We start from the raw sequence: 18637 nt of genomic DNA, 5'->3' as shown, positions 1-18637 counted from the left end.
ATGTCCTAGAAATCAGTAAGAAAAAATCAATAATTCAATAGATAGACAATGATAAGACCAAACAGTTCACAAAGAAATACAAAACATTCTTAAATATATACAAATATGCTTAACATTTTAGGTAATAAGAGAAATGAAAATTTTCTTAGCAGATTAGCAAAAACCCAAGTTTATGGATATTCTCTTGTTGAGGGTGGTGAGACTTTAAATAGGCATAGCCCCTAGGTAAGGTAATTTGACTATAGATTTTAACCTGGCATTTACTGTTCCGGAATTTACCCTGAAGTCACACCTTCACACACACATGAAATCTAACACCAATATATAACATTATACAGGTACCAAAAAAAAGGGAGGAAAAAAGTTTATATTCGATGAGAAAAGTCTCCAAGATAAAGTAATCAAAGCAAAGGGTGGGGAATAATACATATAGTATGCTATATTTTATGTAGAAAGATGTTAGAATAAGAATATATATTCACATTGTTATATGTGTAACAAAACTCTGGAAGTATACACATGAAAGTCCTAACATTGATAACCTGAGTTATATGGGTGAGAAACATGGGGAGGAGACTTTCCAGATACATCTTTTTTTTTTTTTTTTTAAGTAGGCTCCACGCCCAACATGGAGCCGAACACAGAGCTTGAACTCACAACCCTGACACCAAGACCTGAACTGAGATCAAGAGTCAGATGCTTAACCAACTGAGCCACTCAGGCACCCCTCAGATATATCTCTTTATATTTTTTAAGCCACACAACTATATTCAATATTGAAAATGATTTTAAGTGGTTTATTTGAAAAAATTTCAGGCAGCTCATGGAATCCCTGAGCGTGCTCAGCCCACACAGGAACAATGCTCCAAATGCCATCCGAGTTTGCGCTCTGAGTATGACGACAGTGGAAACTTGGCACTACCCCTGGGACCACTGCCACTGCTGCCTAGGGACACTGGAGGCCTTATGCACCATCACAAAAACACTTATTATCCTCTTGTAAAGATGACTGAAGCCCGTGAGGCTAACCAGCTTGCCCAAGGTATGCCACGACCAAGCACAGAATTGTGATACAAACCTAAGTGGTGTGACTTTACAGCTTTCCCAACTAACTGATACCCTGTGTTGTTGCGCTTGGATAGGCTGATGGGTCTGCCCTGGTCATTTTTTACCCTCGTTATATGGTTGTCGCTGGTCATTCTAGGCTTTGCTATCTGCCATCCATTGTTCTACAAAGGGGTTGATTTCAGTGACTTTATCAGCAAAGGATGAAGCATGGATTCAGTAATAGGTCAAGTTTTCCAGCTTCAGCTTTGGTTTTGCTTCCAAATCTTTCTATTTCTCTTCATTAGCACTGGATGATGTGAATAGCTCCTACCGGGGCTTTCTAAAATGTCATTAGATGTGTTCATACCTTAAAAACTTTTATCTGCTCCATTACTGTGGAGCACATAGTAATAGTAGGATTCTCTTTTGGTTCTTCTTCAAGTCTCTCTTCTCCCAGAGATCGCCTTTTTGCTGCCTTTCTTTTTTCTTGTAATTCCCTCTTTTGCTTCATTTGGAAAAATTTCAGGGTCTTAAAAATTTCTCGGGAAAATTCATCCACATCAGCTTCCATACTTTCCCCATTAAGGTCCAAAAACCCTCCATCCATCCACCTGAATTGAAGACAAAATATTAAACTCAGAAACTTCTGGAGTGCAAAGGGGGACTTGGAGATTCTCCAGGCTAACCTCCTCATTTTATAAGAGAAACAAGTGCGGGCCAGAGCAGTGAACAGTTTTCTCAGTCACACAGGTAGAGTTGATGGTAGAGAGATAATATGAACACCATCATCTCACCATGCTGCACGTGCTAAAATATGCATCAGACTATAAACGGATGACTAAGAGTAGCCAAATGAAATGCAGATTTGACTCCAAAAAATATTAGTCAACTTCATTAATTGCATAAAGAGGTGAAACAGCTCTGGAAAACCCAAGTGAGACTTTAGTATCATATTAGTAAGGTGAGGTGCTACCTTAGCACCAGCTGGCATTTCTCCTGTATGACACATGGGTCTCTTTCAAATGGATGAATATGTCCTACTTTTAAACTCTTAGCCAACAACAATATCAAAAATCACTATACATCTTACAAATGCTTTTACATCATTTGCTTGATTTTTATTACATTACCAGAAATTACCGTTTTTCTGTCCGTTGCCACTTCAGAACAAGATTGAAAAACTTCTGATAGGGCTCAATGTTCACTTTTAATTTATCCAGTTCAGGATATTTTGTCAATTCCCATTTGAAAAGTTCCTCTTCTTTATTAATAAACTGAACTGCTTCCTCAGATTCCTGAATACGTTTTTGTAGTTGCCTTACATCTGTCACATACTGAAAGCAAATAATTTTTTGTCTCAACAAATATCCAAGTAATGTTATAAAAATAAGACTATATGACACTGCATAGGCTGTGTCCTTGCATTTACATTGCAACTTTATTTTTTTTAAGACTTTATTTATTTGAGAGAGAGACAGAGAGAGCATGTGCACATGAGCAGAGGAAAGGGGCAGAGGGAGGGGGAGAAGCAGACTCCCTGAAGAGGGAGCCAGATGCGGGACTTGATCCCAGGACCCTGGGATCATGACCTGAGCCAAAGGCAGATGCTTAATCAACTGAGCCACCCAGGCACCAACACTGCAACTTTAAATATCAACTTTACAACACTACTATGATATAGAGCAAAAGATATGGTTCCATCTATTTTACAGATAGAAAGCTAAGTCACAAGAAAGATCACGTACATAGTACCAGTTCCAGGCCTAAGAGTCAGACCCCTCTTTGCCATAGTAAGCATATATTTTTCTGTATTTTTAAATGTATGCAAACATGTCTTGTATTAATCTACAGGCCTATCATAGTTATGCTCTTCGGTGTTTATCATACCTGTTGCATGCGGTCCAATTCTGCAAATTCTGTAAACTCTTCCATGTGACATGATTCCTTTTCTATTTCCAAAATCAGTTTCTCTCTCTTGGCAATTAGCTCATTTTCTTTTTTATGTTTAGCACTCTCAATGAGCTTTTTAAGAGACAATTTGGTCAGGTTAATTATTTTGTTGCAAAGGAAACTTATCAAGTCAGAAATCTGAATGCTTTGTATGGTTAATAAAAAACACCACAGAAGTAAAAATGAGTACAAAAATGAAACACTAATAAAAAAATGCAAAGAATAATAAACCACTCAAAGATTTTCCTAGCTCTCTGAAGTGACTGTAATGACTCTTATGTATTATTAACAGATGCTGGGTAACGGTAGAAGCTACCACTTATTGAGGACATGCCATGTGTCAGAAACTACCCAATACCTTACCTACGTTAGCACAGTTATTATTATTATTCTCATTTCAGAGATGAAGAAATTTAGGCTTATAGAAATCAAGAGGCATGTCCAATGTCACAAAGTCATAAAAGACAAAATCTGCACTAGAACTTTGGTTTATCTGACTTAATTTGCTTTTTCATTACTATACCATCTCACTTCCCACTTTAGGAGAAGTTGCTTTACACTAGAACTGTTCCAAAATCTAAAGTATATTCAGTCTGATATAAAATTCTGAATCTGCTACTTCTTTTCTCTCTCATCCTGGGCCAGTTACTTAACTTCTCTGAGAGTCACTTTTCTCATCTATGAAATGGGGGAAATAGGAGGACCTGTGATTTCTGCAGGTACTAAATGAATGATTAAATGCAAAGCACTTAAGGCAGTGCTTACTATTATTACCAGTCTATAATAGTTCTGACCTCTTTAATGTCAGTCCCACTTCTTACCAGACCCTGTATTAAGCCTAACAGCCTGTTCTTAACCTGCAGGGCCATAAATGTCTAGCCCCAAACTCATATTGACACATAAAGTTAGTTTTTAAAGGTAGATCAAATAAATGTGCTTAAAATGTCAGAATACAAAAATATATACTGAAAAAGATATTTACCTCATCATTTTCATCAAAGATGGGATTAATTTTCCTAGGCCACATAAGGATAGCTGAATTTAAAGCTAAGTCCTCTTGAGAAAATAGGAAAACATCTAAAAAGTAACTCATTCGACGTTTGGATTCCTACAAAGGAAACTCCAGATATAATACACCATGTAGAAAAACTAAGGCATTATGGAAAAGAGAAGAACCAGCAATCTCTAATACTCTAAACAAGGCTTTGGAAACATGTCATGTTTATGAAGACAGAACCAAAACTCTCACTATTTGTAATTTATATGATGGTATATGTAGACATCCCCCAAAAAATCTTCAGATAAACTATTAAAATGAAGAGAAATAAAAAATATATAACATTTTTATTTTTTTTAAGAATTGTGTATTTATTTGAGAGAGAGAGCACACACACATGAGGGGCATAAGGGGAGTGAGAGAGGTACAGAAATCCTCAAGCAGACTCCCTGCTGAGCACAGAACTTGACCAAGCAGAGCTTGATCCCGGGAGATCATGACCTGAGCCAAAATCAAGAGTCGGCCACTTAACCGACTGAGCCATCCAAGCACTCCAATATACAACATTTTTAAAGAAAAAAGAAATTTCAAAAATTAAAAAAAAATTCAGTGATCAATATGAATTTATATATAACAATAAATTTTATATTATAGCACAAAGAATAAAATAAATATCCATAAGTCCATAGTGATATAAATAAGTCACTGAATAAATTAATAAGGGAAGAAGGAGACAAATCTCCCATGCAGAAGAATTCCAAATAAATTATGTAGCTACTTTACTCCAGGAGAGTGTTAACTCCCCCGTTCTGAAGTGTGGGCTGCAAAGAGTGACTTCCTTCCAGAAAGGACATATGGGAAGGGAGAGGAAAGAGTGGAGAGACCTGATAAACACTACTTCAGACTGGAGATCAAGGTCAACATCAATAGTGGTAAGTCATGGTGATAATATGTACCCCTGATATGATGTGATGAAAATGGCATTTGCCTTTGTGATCTGATCCTCCTTCAGAAAACCCACTACCTCAGTCTAATTGTGAGAAAAACATCAGATGAATTCCAAAACGGGGCTACACTCTGATATACCTGACCCATACTTCTCAACACTATCAAGGTCATTAAAAACAAAACTAAAGAGGGGGAGCCTGGCTGGCTCAGTTGGTAGAGCATTCAACGCTTGATTGCAGGGTTGTGAGTTCAAGCCCCATGTTGGGTGTGGAGCCTACTTAAAAAAAAAAAAAAAAGGAATCTGAGAAACTGTCAGAGCCAAGAGGAGCCTAAGAAGACACAACTAGATATAATGTAGTGTCTAAGATAGGTTCCTGAAACAGAAAAAAGGACATTAAGTAAAAACTAAGAAAAACTGATAACCTGTGGACTTTAGTTAATAATGTATCAATACTGGTTTATTAATTCTAACAAATGTATCATACTAATGTAAGATGCTAATAATGAGTAAATTGAGTGGGGAGGGGCAGCAGGGACTATGTGATATGGGAACTCTGTACTATCTGCTCAATTTTTATTTAAATCTAAAGCTATTCTTTTTTTGCTTTTTTTAAGATTTTATTTATTTATTTGACAGAGAGAGACACAGCGAGAGAGGGAACACCAGCAGGGGGAGTGGGAGAGAGAGAAGCAGACTTTCCGCTGAGCCGGGAGCCCGATGCAGGGCTCGATCCCAGGACCCCGGGATCACGACCCGAGCCGAAGGCAGACACCTAATGACTGAGCCACCCAGGTGCCCCAATCTAAAGCTATTCTAAAAAATAAGGTCTATTAGTTATTTTATAAATTAATTTCTGTATTCAAGTAATAAAGATTCAAAAATTTAAAGATATCATTTAATATAACATTAAAAGATATTAAGTACCTGAAAATTTATCTAAAAAAGATGTGTACGGGTGCCTGGGTGGCTCAGTTGTTTAAGGGTCTGCCTTCAGCTCAGGTCATGATCCTGGAGTCCCAGGATCGAGTCCCGCATCAGGCTCCCTGCTCAGCAGGGAGTCTGCTTCTCCCTCTGACCTTCCTCCCTCTCATGCTCTCTCTCTACCATTCTCTCTCTCTCTCAATAAATAAAAATCTTAAAAAAAAAAGAAAATATCCTCTTTAAAAAAAAAAAAGATGTGTACAACCTCTACAGAGGAAATTATAAAATGCTGACAGATTTAAAGAAGAGGCAAATAAATAAAAGATATCTCATGAATTGGAAGACTCCATGTGTAAATGTGCCAATTCTCTCTATTTAATGCATTTTTAATCAAAATCCTACCAGATTTTTATGGAATGTGAAAAACTGATTGTAAAATTTATACTAGAAAGACACTAATTCTCAAAATTTATTATAAATTTGAGACAATCTCAACCAAATCCCAAAAGGTTATTTTATGAAATGTGATAAGCTAATTCTAAAATTGATATGAAAATGCTAAGGTCCAAGAACAAGCAAGAAACTTGGTGAAGAAGAATGGGAGGACATGTTCTACCAGGTATCAAGAGTTATTATTGCTAGAATAAGACCTATAAATACAGAGAAGAAACTGATGGTTGCCTGAAGGGATGGGCTAAATGGTGTAGGGGATTGAGAAATGCAGGCTTCTAGTTATGGAATAAATAAATCATGGGAGTAATAGGTACAGCACAAGAGAGTATAGTCAATGATATTGTAAGAGTGTTACATGGTGACAAGTACTCTCACTGTGGAGAGTATAGCATAATGTATAGAGATGTTGGATCACTATGTTGTATATCTAAAACTAAAGTAACATTGTGAGTCAACTATACTCAAATAAAAAAATAAAAATAAATAAAAGTTTAGTGGCTTAAAGGGGGAAAAAAGATGTATTATTGCTGTAAAGTTAAGCTATTGAATTAAATCAGTGTGGTATTGATACCAGGAAAGACAGAAAGGCCAATGGAACAGAACAGAGTGTCTTAAATTAGATCTATATAAATATGGACACTTAATACATGATAGAGGTGGCACTGCAGAGCAGTGGGGAAGGGACAATCTCTTTGATAAATACATAATTACTCATCTATGTGGAAAAATAATTAGGTAGGACCTCACGTCATTCACAAAACTAAGATTCTAGGAAGACTGAAAATGTAAACATAAAAGGCAAAACTAGACAGGCCTAAAAAAGGATACAAGAGAAAAGCAACATGACCCTTGGTAGGAAAGGATTTCTTAAATAAGACACAGAAAGTGCTAGGTATAAAAGGAAACATTGGGGGCACCTGAGTGGCTCTGTCAGTTAGGTGTCTGACTCTTCATTTTGGCTCAGGTCATGATCTCAGGGTTGTAAGATCGAGCCCTGCATTGGGCTCCACACTGGGCATGGAGCCTGCTTAAGTTTCTCTCCCTCTCCCTCAGTCCCTCTCCACCACACTTCTCTCTCTCTCTCTCTCTTTATCTCTCCCTCTCTCTCTCTCCTTCTCTAAAAAAAGGGGAGGACTCTTCCTGTTCTCCACCATGGTGGATCAAGGTGAAAAGGAGAACCCCACGTGGGAACTTTGCATCTGCAAGCTCTGCCTCAACATCTGTGTGGGGGAGAGTGGAGACAGACTGACCCAGGCAGCAAGGTGCTAGAGCAGCTCACAGGCCAGACCCCCATGTTCTCCAAAGCTAGATACACAGTTAGATCCTTTGGTATCAGGAGAAATGAAAAGATTGCCATCCACTGCACAGTCCGTGGGGCAAAGGCAGAAGAAATCCTGGAGAAAGGTCTAAAGGTGCAAGAGTATGAGTTAAGAAAAAAACTTCTCTGATACTGGAAACTTTGGCTTTGGGATCCAGGAGCACATCAATCTGGGGATCAAATATGACCCAAGCATTGGTATCTATGGCCTGGACTTCTACGTGGTGCTGGGTATGCCAAGTTTCAGCATCGCAGACAAGAAGCGTAGGACAGGCCACACTGGGGCCAAACACAGAATCAGCAAAGAGGAGGCCATGCACTGGTTCCAGCAGAAGTATGATAGGATCATCCTATCTGGCAAATAAATCCCCCTTTCTATACAAAAGGTCAATAAAAACTTTTCAGTGAAAAAAATAAAATAAAATAAATTTAAAAACTTTAAAAAAGAGGGGGGGACATTGCTCCATTTAACTGCATTAAAATCAAGAATTTCTCTTCATCATAAAACACCATTAAAAAGTTAAAATAAATTAGATTAAAAGATAAAGGATACTTATCAATAACATCTTCAAAACTACTACACTGGGGGCACCTGGGTAACTCAGTCAGTTAAGCAGCCGCCTTCGGCTCAAGTCATGACCCCAAAGTCCTGGGATCAAGCCCCATGTCGGGCTCCCTGCTCAGCAGATAGCCTGCTTCTCCCTCTGCCTCTGCCTGCTGCTCCCCCTGCTTGTGTGCTATCTCTATATCTCTGTCAAATAAATAAAAAATAAAATCTTAAAAAAAAAACTACTCACTGAACAGCACACTTAAAATTTTGTTATGTATATTTTATCACAATTTAAAAAAAGAAAACAAACAAAAAACCCAAAAAACAACAACAAAAAAAAACCCTCTTACAGATCAACAAGGAAAAGAGGGCACCTGGATGGCTCAGTCAGTTAAGCAACTGCCTTTGGCTTCTGTCATGATCCCGGGGTCCTGTAATCGAGCTGTGTTGGGATCCCTGCTCAGTGAGGAGTCTGCTTCTCTCTTGGTCTCTCCCCCTGCTTGTGCTGTCTCCCTCTCTCTCCCAAATAAATAAATAAAATCTTTTTAAAAATAAGAAAAAAAAACCGCAAAACCCCAAAGAAAAATAGGTAAAACCATGTAAAGGCATTTCACAAAAGAGGAACTCCAAATAGTCAAAAAGGATATAAAAGTATTCAAAAGGAGGAGGAGGTCAATTAACTAAGACAATGACAAGACTGAAAAGCTCACCTCAAAAAAAGAAAACAAGAAGCAGTACTGACTGCCAAGGACCTAATCAGCATGGTTACAAGTGAGATGTCAGAACCAGAGTTCAGAATAATGATTACAAAGATACTAGTTGGGCTTGAAAAAAAAAAAAAAAAAAGCATAGACGACACTAGAGATTCCCTTTCTGAAGAAATTAAAGAAATAAAATCTAATCAAGGTGAAATCAAAAAGGCTATTAATGAGATGCAATAAAAAATGGAGGCTCTAACTGCTAGGATAAATGAGGCAGAAGACAGAATTAGTGATACAGAAGACCAAATGATAGAGAATAAAAAAGCTGAGAAAAAGATAAAGAACTACTGGATCATGAGAGGAGAATTTGAGAGATAAGTGATGCCATAAAGCAAAACAATATTAGAATAATTGGGATCCCAGAAGAAGAGGAAAGAGACAGAGGGGCAGAAGGTATACTGGAGCAATTTATAGCAGAGAACTTCCCTAATGTGAAGGCAACAGGCATTCAAGTCCAGAAACACAGAGAACCCCCCTCAAAATCAATATAAAAATAGATCAAACCTCATATAAAATGGCATATAATAGTGAAACTGCAAATCTCAGACAAAGAGAAAACCCTGAAAGCAGCTTGGGACAAGAGGTATGTAACCTACAAGGGTAGAAACATTAGACTGGCAGCAGACCTATCCACAGACCTGGCAGGCCAGAGGAACTGCCATGATCTAGCCAGGGTGCTAAATGAGTAAAATATGCAGCCAAGAATACTTTATCCAGCTAGGATGTCATTCAACATAGAAGGAGAGATAAAAAGCTTCCAGGACAAACAGAAACTAAAAGAATTTGTGATCACTAAACCAGCCCTGCAAGAAATATTAAAGGGGATCCTTTAAGCAAAGAAGAGAGCCCAAAAGTAACATAGACCAGAAAGGAACACAGACAATATACAGAAACAGAGACTTTATGGGTAATACAATAGCACTAAATTCATATCTTTCAATAGTTACTCTGAATGTAAATGGGCTAAATGCCCCAATCAAAAGACATAGGGTATCAGATTGGATAAAAAAGCAAGACCCATCAATATGCTGTCTGCAAGAGACTCGTTTTAGACCCAAAGGCACCTACAGATTGAAAGGGGACTTTAACACCTTACTCACTGCAATGGACAGATCATCTAAGCAGAAGATCAACAAGAAAACTAGGGCTTTAAATGACACACTGGACCAGATGGACTTCACAGATATATTCAGAACATTCCATCCTAAAGCAACCGAATACACATTCTTCTTGAGTGCACATGGAACATAATCCAGAATAGATCACAACCTGGGTCACAAATCAGGTCTCAACCAGTACCAAAAAACTGGGATCATCCCCTGCATATTTTAAGACAACAATGCTTTGAAACTGGAACTCAATCACAAGAGCAAATTTGTAAAGAACTCAAATACATGGAGGTTAAAGAGCACCCTACTAATGAATGAATGGGTCAGCCAGGAAATTGAAGAAGAATTTTTAAAATTCATGAAAACAAATGAAAATGAAAACACAACTGTTCAAAACCTTTGGGATGCAGCAAAGGCAGTCCTAAGAGGAAAGTATATAGCAATACAAGCCTTTCTCAAGAAACAAAGAAAGGTCTCAAATAAACAACCTAACCTTACACCTAGAGGAGCTGGAGAAAGAACAGCAAATAAAGCCTAAATCCAGCAGGAGAAGAGAATTTATAAAGATTAGAGCAGAAATCAATGAAAGAGAAACCAAAAGAACAGTAGAACAGATCAATGACACTAAGAGCTGGTTTTTTGAAAGAATTAATAAGATTGATAAACCCCTGGCCAGACTTACCAAAAAGAAAAAAAAACGAAATAAATAAAATCATGAATGAAGGAGGAGAGATCACAACCAACACCAAAGAAACACAAATAATTGTAAAAACATATTATGAGCAACTATATGCCAACTAATTAGACAATCTGGAAGAAATGGATGCATTCCTAGAGATGTATAAACTACCAAAACTGAACCAGGAAGAAAGAGAAAACCTGAACAGACCCATAACCAGTAAGGAAATTTAAACAGTAATCAAAAATCTCCTAACAAACAAAAGCCCAGGGCCAGACAGCTTCCCAGGGGAATTCTTCCAAACATTTAAAGAATTATTACTTATTCTTCTGAAACTGTCCCAAAAAATGGAAATGGAAGGAAAACTTCCAAACTCATTTTAGGAGGCCAGCATTACCTTGATCCCAAAACCAAAGACGCCATCAAAAAGAACTACAGACCAATATCCCTGATCAACATGGATGCAAAAATTCTCACCAAAATACTAGCCAGTAGGATCCAACAGTACATTAAAAGGATTATTCACCACGACCAACTGGGATTTATTCCTGGGCTGCAAGTTTGGTTCAACATCTGCAAATCAATCAATGTGATACAATACATTAATAAAAGAAAGAACAAGAAACTTATGATCCTCTCAACAGATGCAGAAAAAGCATTTGACAAAGTACAGCATCCTTTCTTGATCAAATCAGAGTATAGGGATAGAGGGTACATATCTCAATATCATAAAAGCCATCTATGAAAAACCCACAGTGAATATCATACTCAATGGGGAAAAACTGAGAGCTTTTCCCCTAAGGTCAGGAACATGGCAGGGATGTCCACTATCACCACTGCTATTCAACATTGTACTAGAAGTCTTAGCCTCAGCAATCAGACAACAAAAAGAAATAAAAGGCATCCGAATCAGTAAAGAAGAAGTCAAACTCTCACTCTTTGCAGATGATATGATACTTTATGTGGAAAACCGAAAGACTCCACCCCAAAACTGCTAGAACTCATACAGGAATTCAGTAAAGTGGCAGAATATAAAATCAATACACAGAAATCAGTTGCATTTCTATATACCACCAACAAGACAGAAGAAAGAGAAATTAAGGAGTCGATCCCATTTACAGTTGCACCCAAAACCATAAGATATCCAGGAATAAACCTAACCAAAGAGGCAAAGGATCTGCACTCAGAAAACTATAAACACTAATGAAAGAAATCGAGAAAGACACAAAGAAATGGAAAAACATTTCATGTTCACGGATTGGAAGAACAAATATTGTTAAAATGTCTATGCTACCTAGAGCAATCTGTACATTCAATGCAATCCCTATCAAAATACCATCCACTTTCTTCACAGAGCTGCAACAAATAATCCTAAAATTTGTATGGAACCAGAAAAGACCCCAAATAGCCAAAAGAATGTTGAAAAAGAAAAACAAAGCTGATGGCATTACGATTCTGGACTTCAAGCTCTATTACTACAAAGCTGTAATCATCAAGACAGTATGGTACTGGCACAAAAACAGACACACAGATCAATGGAACAGAATAGAGAGCCCAGAAATTGACCCTCAACTCTATGGTCAACTAATCTTTGACAAAGCAGGAAAGAATATCCAATGGAAAAAAGACAGTCTCTTCAACAAATGGTGTTGGGAAAATTTGACAGCCACATCCAGAAGAATGAAACCAGACCACTTTCTTACACCATACACAAAAATAGACTCAAAATGGATGAAAGAACTAAATGTGAGACAGGAATCCATCAAAATCCTAGAGGAGAACACAGGCAGCAAGCTCTGTGACCTCAGCCTCAACAAGTTCTTGCTAGACACATCTCTAAAGGCAAGGGAAACAAAAGCAAAACTGAACTATTGGGATTTCATCAAAATAAAAAGCAAAGGAAACAGTCAACAAAACCAAAAGACAACCAACAGATGGGAGAAGATATTTGCAAATGACATATCAGATAAAGGGCTAGTATCCAAAATCTATAAAGAACTTAACAAACTCAACACCCAAAGAACAAAGAATCCAATCAAGAAATGGGCAGAAGACATGAACAGACACTTCTCCAAAGAAGACATCCAAATGGCCAACAGACATATGAAAAAATGCTCAATATCACTCAGCATCGGGAAATACAAATCAAAACCACAATGATAAACCACCTCACACCAGTCAGAATGACTAAAATGAACAAGCAGTAAACAACAGTTGTTGGTGAGGATGCAGAGAAAGGGGAACCCTCTTACACTGTTGGTGGGAATGCAAGCTGGTGCAACCAGTCTGGAAAACAGTATGGAGGTTCCTCAAAAAGTTGAACAGAGCTACTCTATGACCCAGCAATTTCACTACTAGGTGTTTATCTAAAGGATACAAATGTAGTGATTTGAAGGGGCACATGTACCCCAGCGTTTATAGCAGCAATGCCCACAGTAGGCAAACTATGGAAAGAGCCCAGATGTCCATCAACAGATGAATGGATAAAGAAGATGTGGTGTATATATTTATATAATGGAATACTACTCAGCCATCAAAAAAAAATCTTGTCTTTGCAATGATGTGGATGGAACTGGAGGGTATTATGCTAAGCAAAATAAGTCAATCAGAGAGACAATTATCATATGATCTCACTTATATGTGGAATTTAAGAAACAAAACAGGATCATAGGGAAGGAGGGAAAAATAAAACAAGATGAAATCAGACAGTGAGACAAACCATAAGAGACTCTTAACTCTAGGAAACAAACTGAGGGTTGCTGAAGGGGAGGGGGTGGGAGGATAGGGTAACTGGATGATGGGCATTAAGGAGGGCATGCGATGTAATGAGCACTGGGTATTATATAAGACTGATGAAGCACTTGTGTTTCTGAAGACTTCAAATAGGGGTTATTCTTTTCCCCACTTGTTAACATGGGAATATCCGAGGCGTCTGGTATTTTGAAATACCCCAATATACTATTTTTTTAATAATTATAATCATATACTTGCAGTTTAATGGGGAAACACAACATACAGTGTGTTCAAATGCAAAATGGAATGAAACAAGAAATCTTTCAGCTTAGAAAAAATCTGTGTTCAGGTCAATCACAGCCTGATCTTACAATTAATCCTTCTTTGTGGGGCACAGCATTTGTAAAGACATTGGACATATTGCTAATGACAAACTTAGAGGAATGCTTTTCAATATACTTCTCTAAATATTATTTACAGAAGTAAAAAGCAATGAAAAAAAAAAGACTGAAGAATCACTGAACTCTACCTCTGAAACTAAAATATTATATGTTAATTAATTGAATGTAAACTTTAAAAAGAACTGGAAGAATCTTAAAAACAAATTTTTTAAAAATAAATTAAAAGATAAAGACTGGCAGTATCTTAAATATCCAACAGTGAATGGTTAAATAATTCACTTATTCTTAACATATCTACATCTAAACCTGTAAGTTAAAATATTCAAAAATACATTTTTATGTTTCATAATTACGTTTCAATCTTAAGTCAAACATGTTTATTATGCAATCTTTTTTTGTTTATGATGCAATCTTAAAAATATGGTACTCAATTTTCTATTAAGTAGAAAATGTTTCATGTTTTTGGTCAGCTTAATGTTTTTCTGTACCTCCTACTTTTCTATTGTCATATGTTACCTTCACAATACAAAAATTATTTTTAAAAAGCATACAAAAAGTGTTCAAATTCATTTGTTTTCAATAAAATGCAAATTAAAAATACAATGATTTCCACCTAACAGAACAGAAATTTTCTTCCTTTTTCTTTTTTTAAAGTTTTTATTTAAAATCCAGTTAGTTAGCATACAATATAATATTAGTTTCAGGTGCATAATATACTAATTCAGGACTTCCATATATCACCCTGTGCTCATCACAAGTGCACTCCTTAATCCCCATCTCTATTTCACTCACCCATCCGCACTCACCTCCCCCCCTTGGTAACCATCAGTTTGTCCTCTATAGTTAAGAGAACAGCCTAGCAAATTTAAAATATCTCACAATAGCAAGCATAAGTAAGGTGTAAAACAATAGGACTCTTAGACACTGCTGATAGGAGTATAAAATTGGAACTACTTTAGAAAAGAGTTTTGCCTTAGCTAGTAAAGGTGAAAGTAAATATATGTTACAATACCCAGGAAAAATGCATGAATATATACACCAGAAATGTTCCCAGCAGCATTGCTATTAATAACATAAGTAGAAACAAACCAAATATCCAGAACAATAAAACTAAAATAACAAATTATTATATGGTTATATGATAGTGAATATAAAACGGCAATGAAAATAAAGTTAAGAAACAATGTTGACAAGATGCAAAAGTATAGAAACAGTATGACTATTTATGTAAAGATCCAAATGAGACGAGAATTAGTTATATTGATTAGGAATGCATATTTAGATGGTAAAACTCTACAGAAGTGCAAGGAAGTGATTACTATAAAAGTTAGGATAGTGTTCACATCCAAGAAAAAGAGGAGACTGTGATGAACTACTAGTGTGTTGGCAAGGTTCTATCTCTTCCCTGGGTGATAATTATGGGGTGTTTACTTTATAATATTTTAAATTGCACAATTTATGCTTTATGCAATTTTGGGTATGTGTGTTATATTTCACATTTTAAACAAAAAATTAGAGTACAATACAGATGAATATTGTACTCTGCTGGGGTAGGCATAAGCATACTACTAAATGTAGAAATTATAAAAGAAGGAAAAAATTTTAAGCCCATGTTGTTTGAGGATGAACACATAGTTGGTGGGACTAAAGAATAAAAATGTGTGATTACTGTAGAAACCAAGGGAAAACCTCTAGGGGAGAGAGGGAGAGAAGCAGTTATGATCAGAAAGTCACATGCAGAGGGATTCAGGGGTACAGGCAATATCCTATTTCTTACCTTCGGTCATGGCAATATAGGTAGGCACCTTATAACTACTTTTTTTATGTTTTATACATTTTTCAATATGTTTATCATCTTTCACAATAAAAAGAGACTAATTTAAAATATGTAAATTAAAAGATTCTTACCTTGATCCGTAAAACCAACTCTTGAATCCCTGTAGTCCGGGCTTTTTCTACATAAGATATCAGATCCATCATCTCTTCTGTTGTCTCAGGGACTTTTAATGCATGCTCTTTAATTGCTTCAAATTCGCTGCAAATACTGACATAATACTCTGCTTTACTATGGCTATGGTAATTAATGCCGTGTCATACTCAATACATGTGTGTTATTATGATTATTGTAAAATATGAACTGTGATAGCCTCAAAATATTAAATCACTAAGATGTTTTAAAACATTTAAGGACAACTTATCTGATATAACCCAGCATACATCTTACATCTACAAAATCTACAAAACTGAGGTAACATTTTCATGTGGAAGTTAGGGTATATTAAAATTTTTTTTCTGCGGATCTCTTTAACTCTCTTGAACACCCAGTTAAGTAAGCAGTGTGATACAGAGCGTACTTAGGAATAGCAAGCAGGCCAATATGAAAACAAAGAAGGTGATATCACATGAAGCTGGAAAGGTGAGCAGGAATTAGATAGTGTAGGGCTTGATAGTTCAGTCTTGATTATCAAAAATTTAGGAGGGATGCATTAAAGTGGATAATGACAAAAAGACAGGAGATCCTATGGGGGCACTTTCTTCTTGCTAGAACAGAATCTAAGACCCTTGGGGAGAGACATTACAGCAAAAGACAAGGAGGCAAACAAATTGATTGAGAGCAAGGTGGCCCAAGCAGATGTTAAACCAAACTGTGAGCAAGCAAACTGCTCTTTAATTATTATTAATTTATTTAATAAATTTTACTTTACTTAGGGGCACACATTTCCTCCTTTTGATGTTATCTACCTCAAGTACAGAATTTAAATAGGAAAGAATTAAAGAATGAACTAGACAGAGGAATCTGAACAACTTTTCAGCAGCTCTTATGTCATGGGTTTATAGTAAGATAAAATTATTTTGTTGGAAGTAATAGAATTTTCCAGAAAAGTCACACATACTCCAAAAATAAATCCCAAAGTCATGTTAAACATAAATCATTTTTTGATTATGGCATTGTCATCGTTCCTGATATTCAATGGGATTGTTAGAAATGGATGCTTTGCCATCTTTGATATATTTTTGTATAGGAGTAGACTTTTGTACAAAGTATACCTGACAATACTTGACTTTTGACAGCCATATATTTTTATTCACTTAAAAATATTTATTGATGTGATAGCTCCCTTAATTGGGCACCTATTCTATGCCAAGCCTTGTGCCAGATGCTTTACAAATGTTATCTGTGATGCTAACATTAGTCCTGCAAGGAGGGGATTAATTTTACAGCTGGCACAGCAGGAAACTGAGGCTCAGAGAAATGAAATAACTTGCCTAGAGTCACAGAACTAGTTCATCACAGAGCCAGGATTCAAATCCAGGTCTTTCAGATTCCAAAGCACAGGATTTTCTCACATTGCTTCTGGGAAAATAAACATACTAGCTAACATTGCTTGAGTACCGTGTTCCAAGCACTATGCCTAGTGCTTTATATATATTGGTTTTAATCTTTACAGATGTTACAAACAGGCAACAAATAAGTTAAATGAGTTGGATGATGAGTTGCTTGAGCAGTGGGTGAACAAACCAAAGGGCACGTTCCCTGCCTAAAATGAAAACTGCTTCTCAGCTCCATTTACCACTGAAGGCCCAACATGGCATGGTCTTCCCACTTTTTCAAGAAAAGTAAAAGATCTGGATGTGTGTGTGTGTGTGTGTGTGTGTGTAAAATCTTCTAATTTTGAAATGTTGATAGCCAACTCAAAATGTGTTTAAACAAAATAAAACACAGCATGAGACAAATAAAACTATCTGCATGACCTATTCAGATAGCAGGGCACTGGTTTGTGAATCTAACTTCACAGCCACTCTGCAAAGCAAGCATTGCCGTCTCTATTTTACAGATGATGAAAATAAGCTGGGTGACACAAAAGTAAATATTAGGGTCAGGAACAATCCCAGATCTTCTCAATATCATTGAGAGTCTATATTCTCTCCATTTTCATGCAACCTGTATTCAAACACTGGTTTATTTCAATTTCTTTTTTTAAAAATATCCTGGGTTGCCTCAAAACAACCCTCAAATAGTATCAAACAAAAACCAGACCATCAGGACTACAAAGGAAAACTCCTTAGGAGGCAGCTATGAGGGGTGCCTGGGTGGCTTAGTCGGTTAAGCGTCTGCCTTCGGCTCAGGCCATGATCCCAGGGTCCTGGGATTGAGTCCTGCATCGGGCTCCCTGCTCAGCAAGGAGTCTACTTCTCCCTCTGCCCCACCCCACCACTCATGCTCTCTCTCTCTCTCATAAAAATAAATAAATAAAATCTTTTTTAAAAAGGAGTCAGCTATGAAGAGAAGTTGTAAGTACTTATATTAAAAATTTTTTAAAGTTAGTTTATTTATTTATTTATTTTAACTAATCTCTGCACCCAATGTGGGGATCGAACTCACAACCCCGAGATGAAGAGTCGCATGCTCTTCCAACTGAGCCAGCCAGATGCCCCTCATATTTTAACAAGAGTTATTATTAGCAAAATATTTCTTTTAGCCCTATAATTCTGAGTTTAGCAATACTTCTACTTACCTTTCATTTTCTTTTCTATGTTTTGAAGCTATATCGTTTAGTAATATGTTTGCAAAGGTTTTTGCTTTGTTTGTTAGGCCTATCTTCAAATCTTCACAATCCAAACGCACCATAGGGTAATGAACCCACTGAGGCAAAAGCATTATTTCTGAGGCAAGACTGAAAAATCTTTCTATAAACTTAAAATTAAAAAAAAAAGGATTTAAAATTCAGATCCAAGTATATTACTTGCACAGCTAAAAACCTTCAAAA

The 18637-nt window shown here is 36.6% G+C and overlaps 1 protein-coding gene and 1 pseudogene across 1 annotated transcript in view; one reads left to right on the top strand and one right to left on the bottom strand.

The window, feature by feature from the left end:
- DNAH12 (dynein axonemal heavy chain 12) overlaps positions 1 to 18637 on the bottom strand; it is a 235191-nt gene that overhangs the window by 180732 nt on the left and 35822 nt on the right. Inside the window, exons 11-16 of the mRNA XM_028110416.2 lie at positions 18386 to 18564; positions 15777 to 15912; positions 3980 to 4105; positions 2935 to 3069; positions 2188 to 2381; positions 1415 to 1658 (exon numbers count right to left, since the gene is read on the bottom strand). Coding sequence (XP_027966217.2) covers positions 1415 to 1658; positions 2188 to 2381; positions 2935 to 3069; positions 3980 to 4105; positions 15777 to 15912; positions 18386 to 18564 — 1014 coding nt within the window. The remainder of the gene's footprint in view (positions 1 to 1414; positions 1659 to 2187; positions 2382 to 2934; positions 3070 to 3979; positions 4106 to 15776; positions 15913 to 18385; positions 18565 to 18637) is intronic.
- LOC114214647 (large ribosomal subunit protein uL5 pseudogene) lies at positions 7470 to 8000 on the top strand (annotated as a pseudogene).

Source organism: Eumetopias jubatus, unplaced genomic scaffold (assembly GCF_037043125.1).
Source record: "Eumetopias jubatus isolate StellerSeaLion01/CBP00866 unplaced genomic scaffold, mEumJub1_p1.0 scaffold_1, whole genome shotgun sequence".
NCBI classification, from domain to species: domain Eukaryota; kingdom Metazoa; phylum Chordata; class Mammalia; order Carnivora; family Otariidae; genus Eumetopias; species Eumetopias jubatus.
The sequence above is the reverse complement of the archived record's forward strand: the minus strand, read 5'-3'. Positions and strand labels throughout refer to the sequence as shown.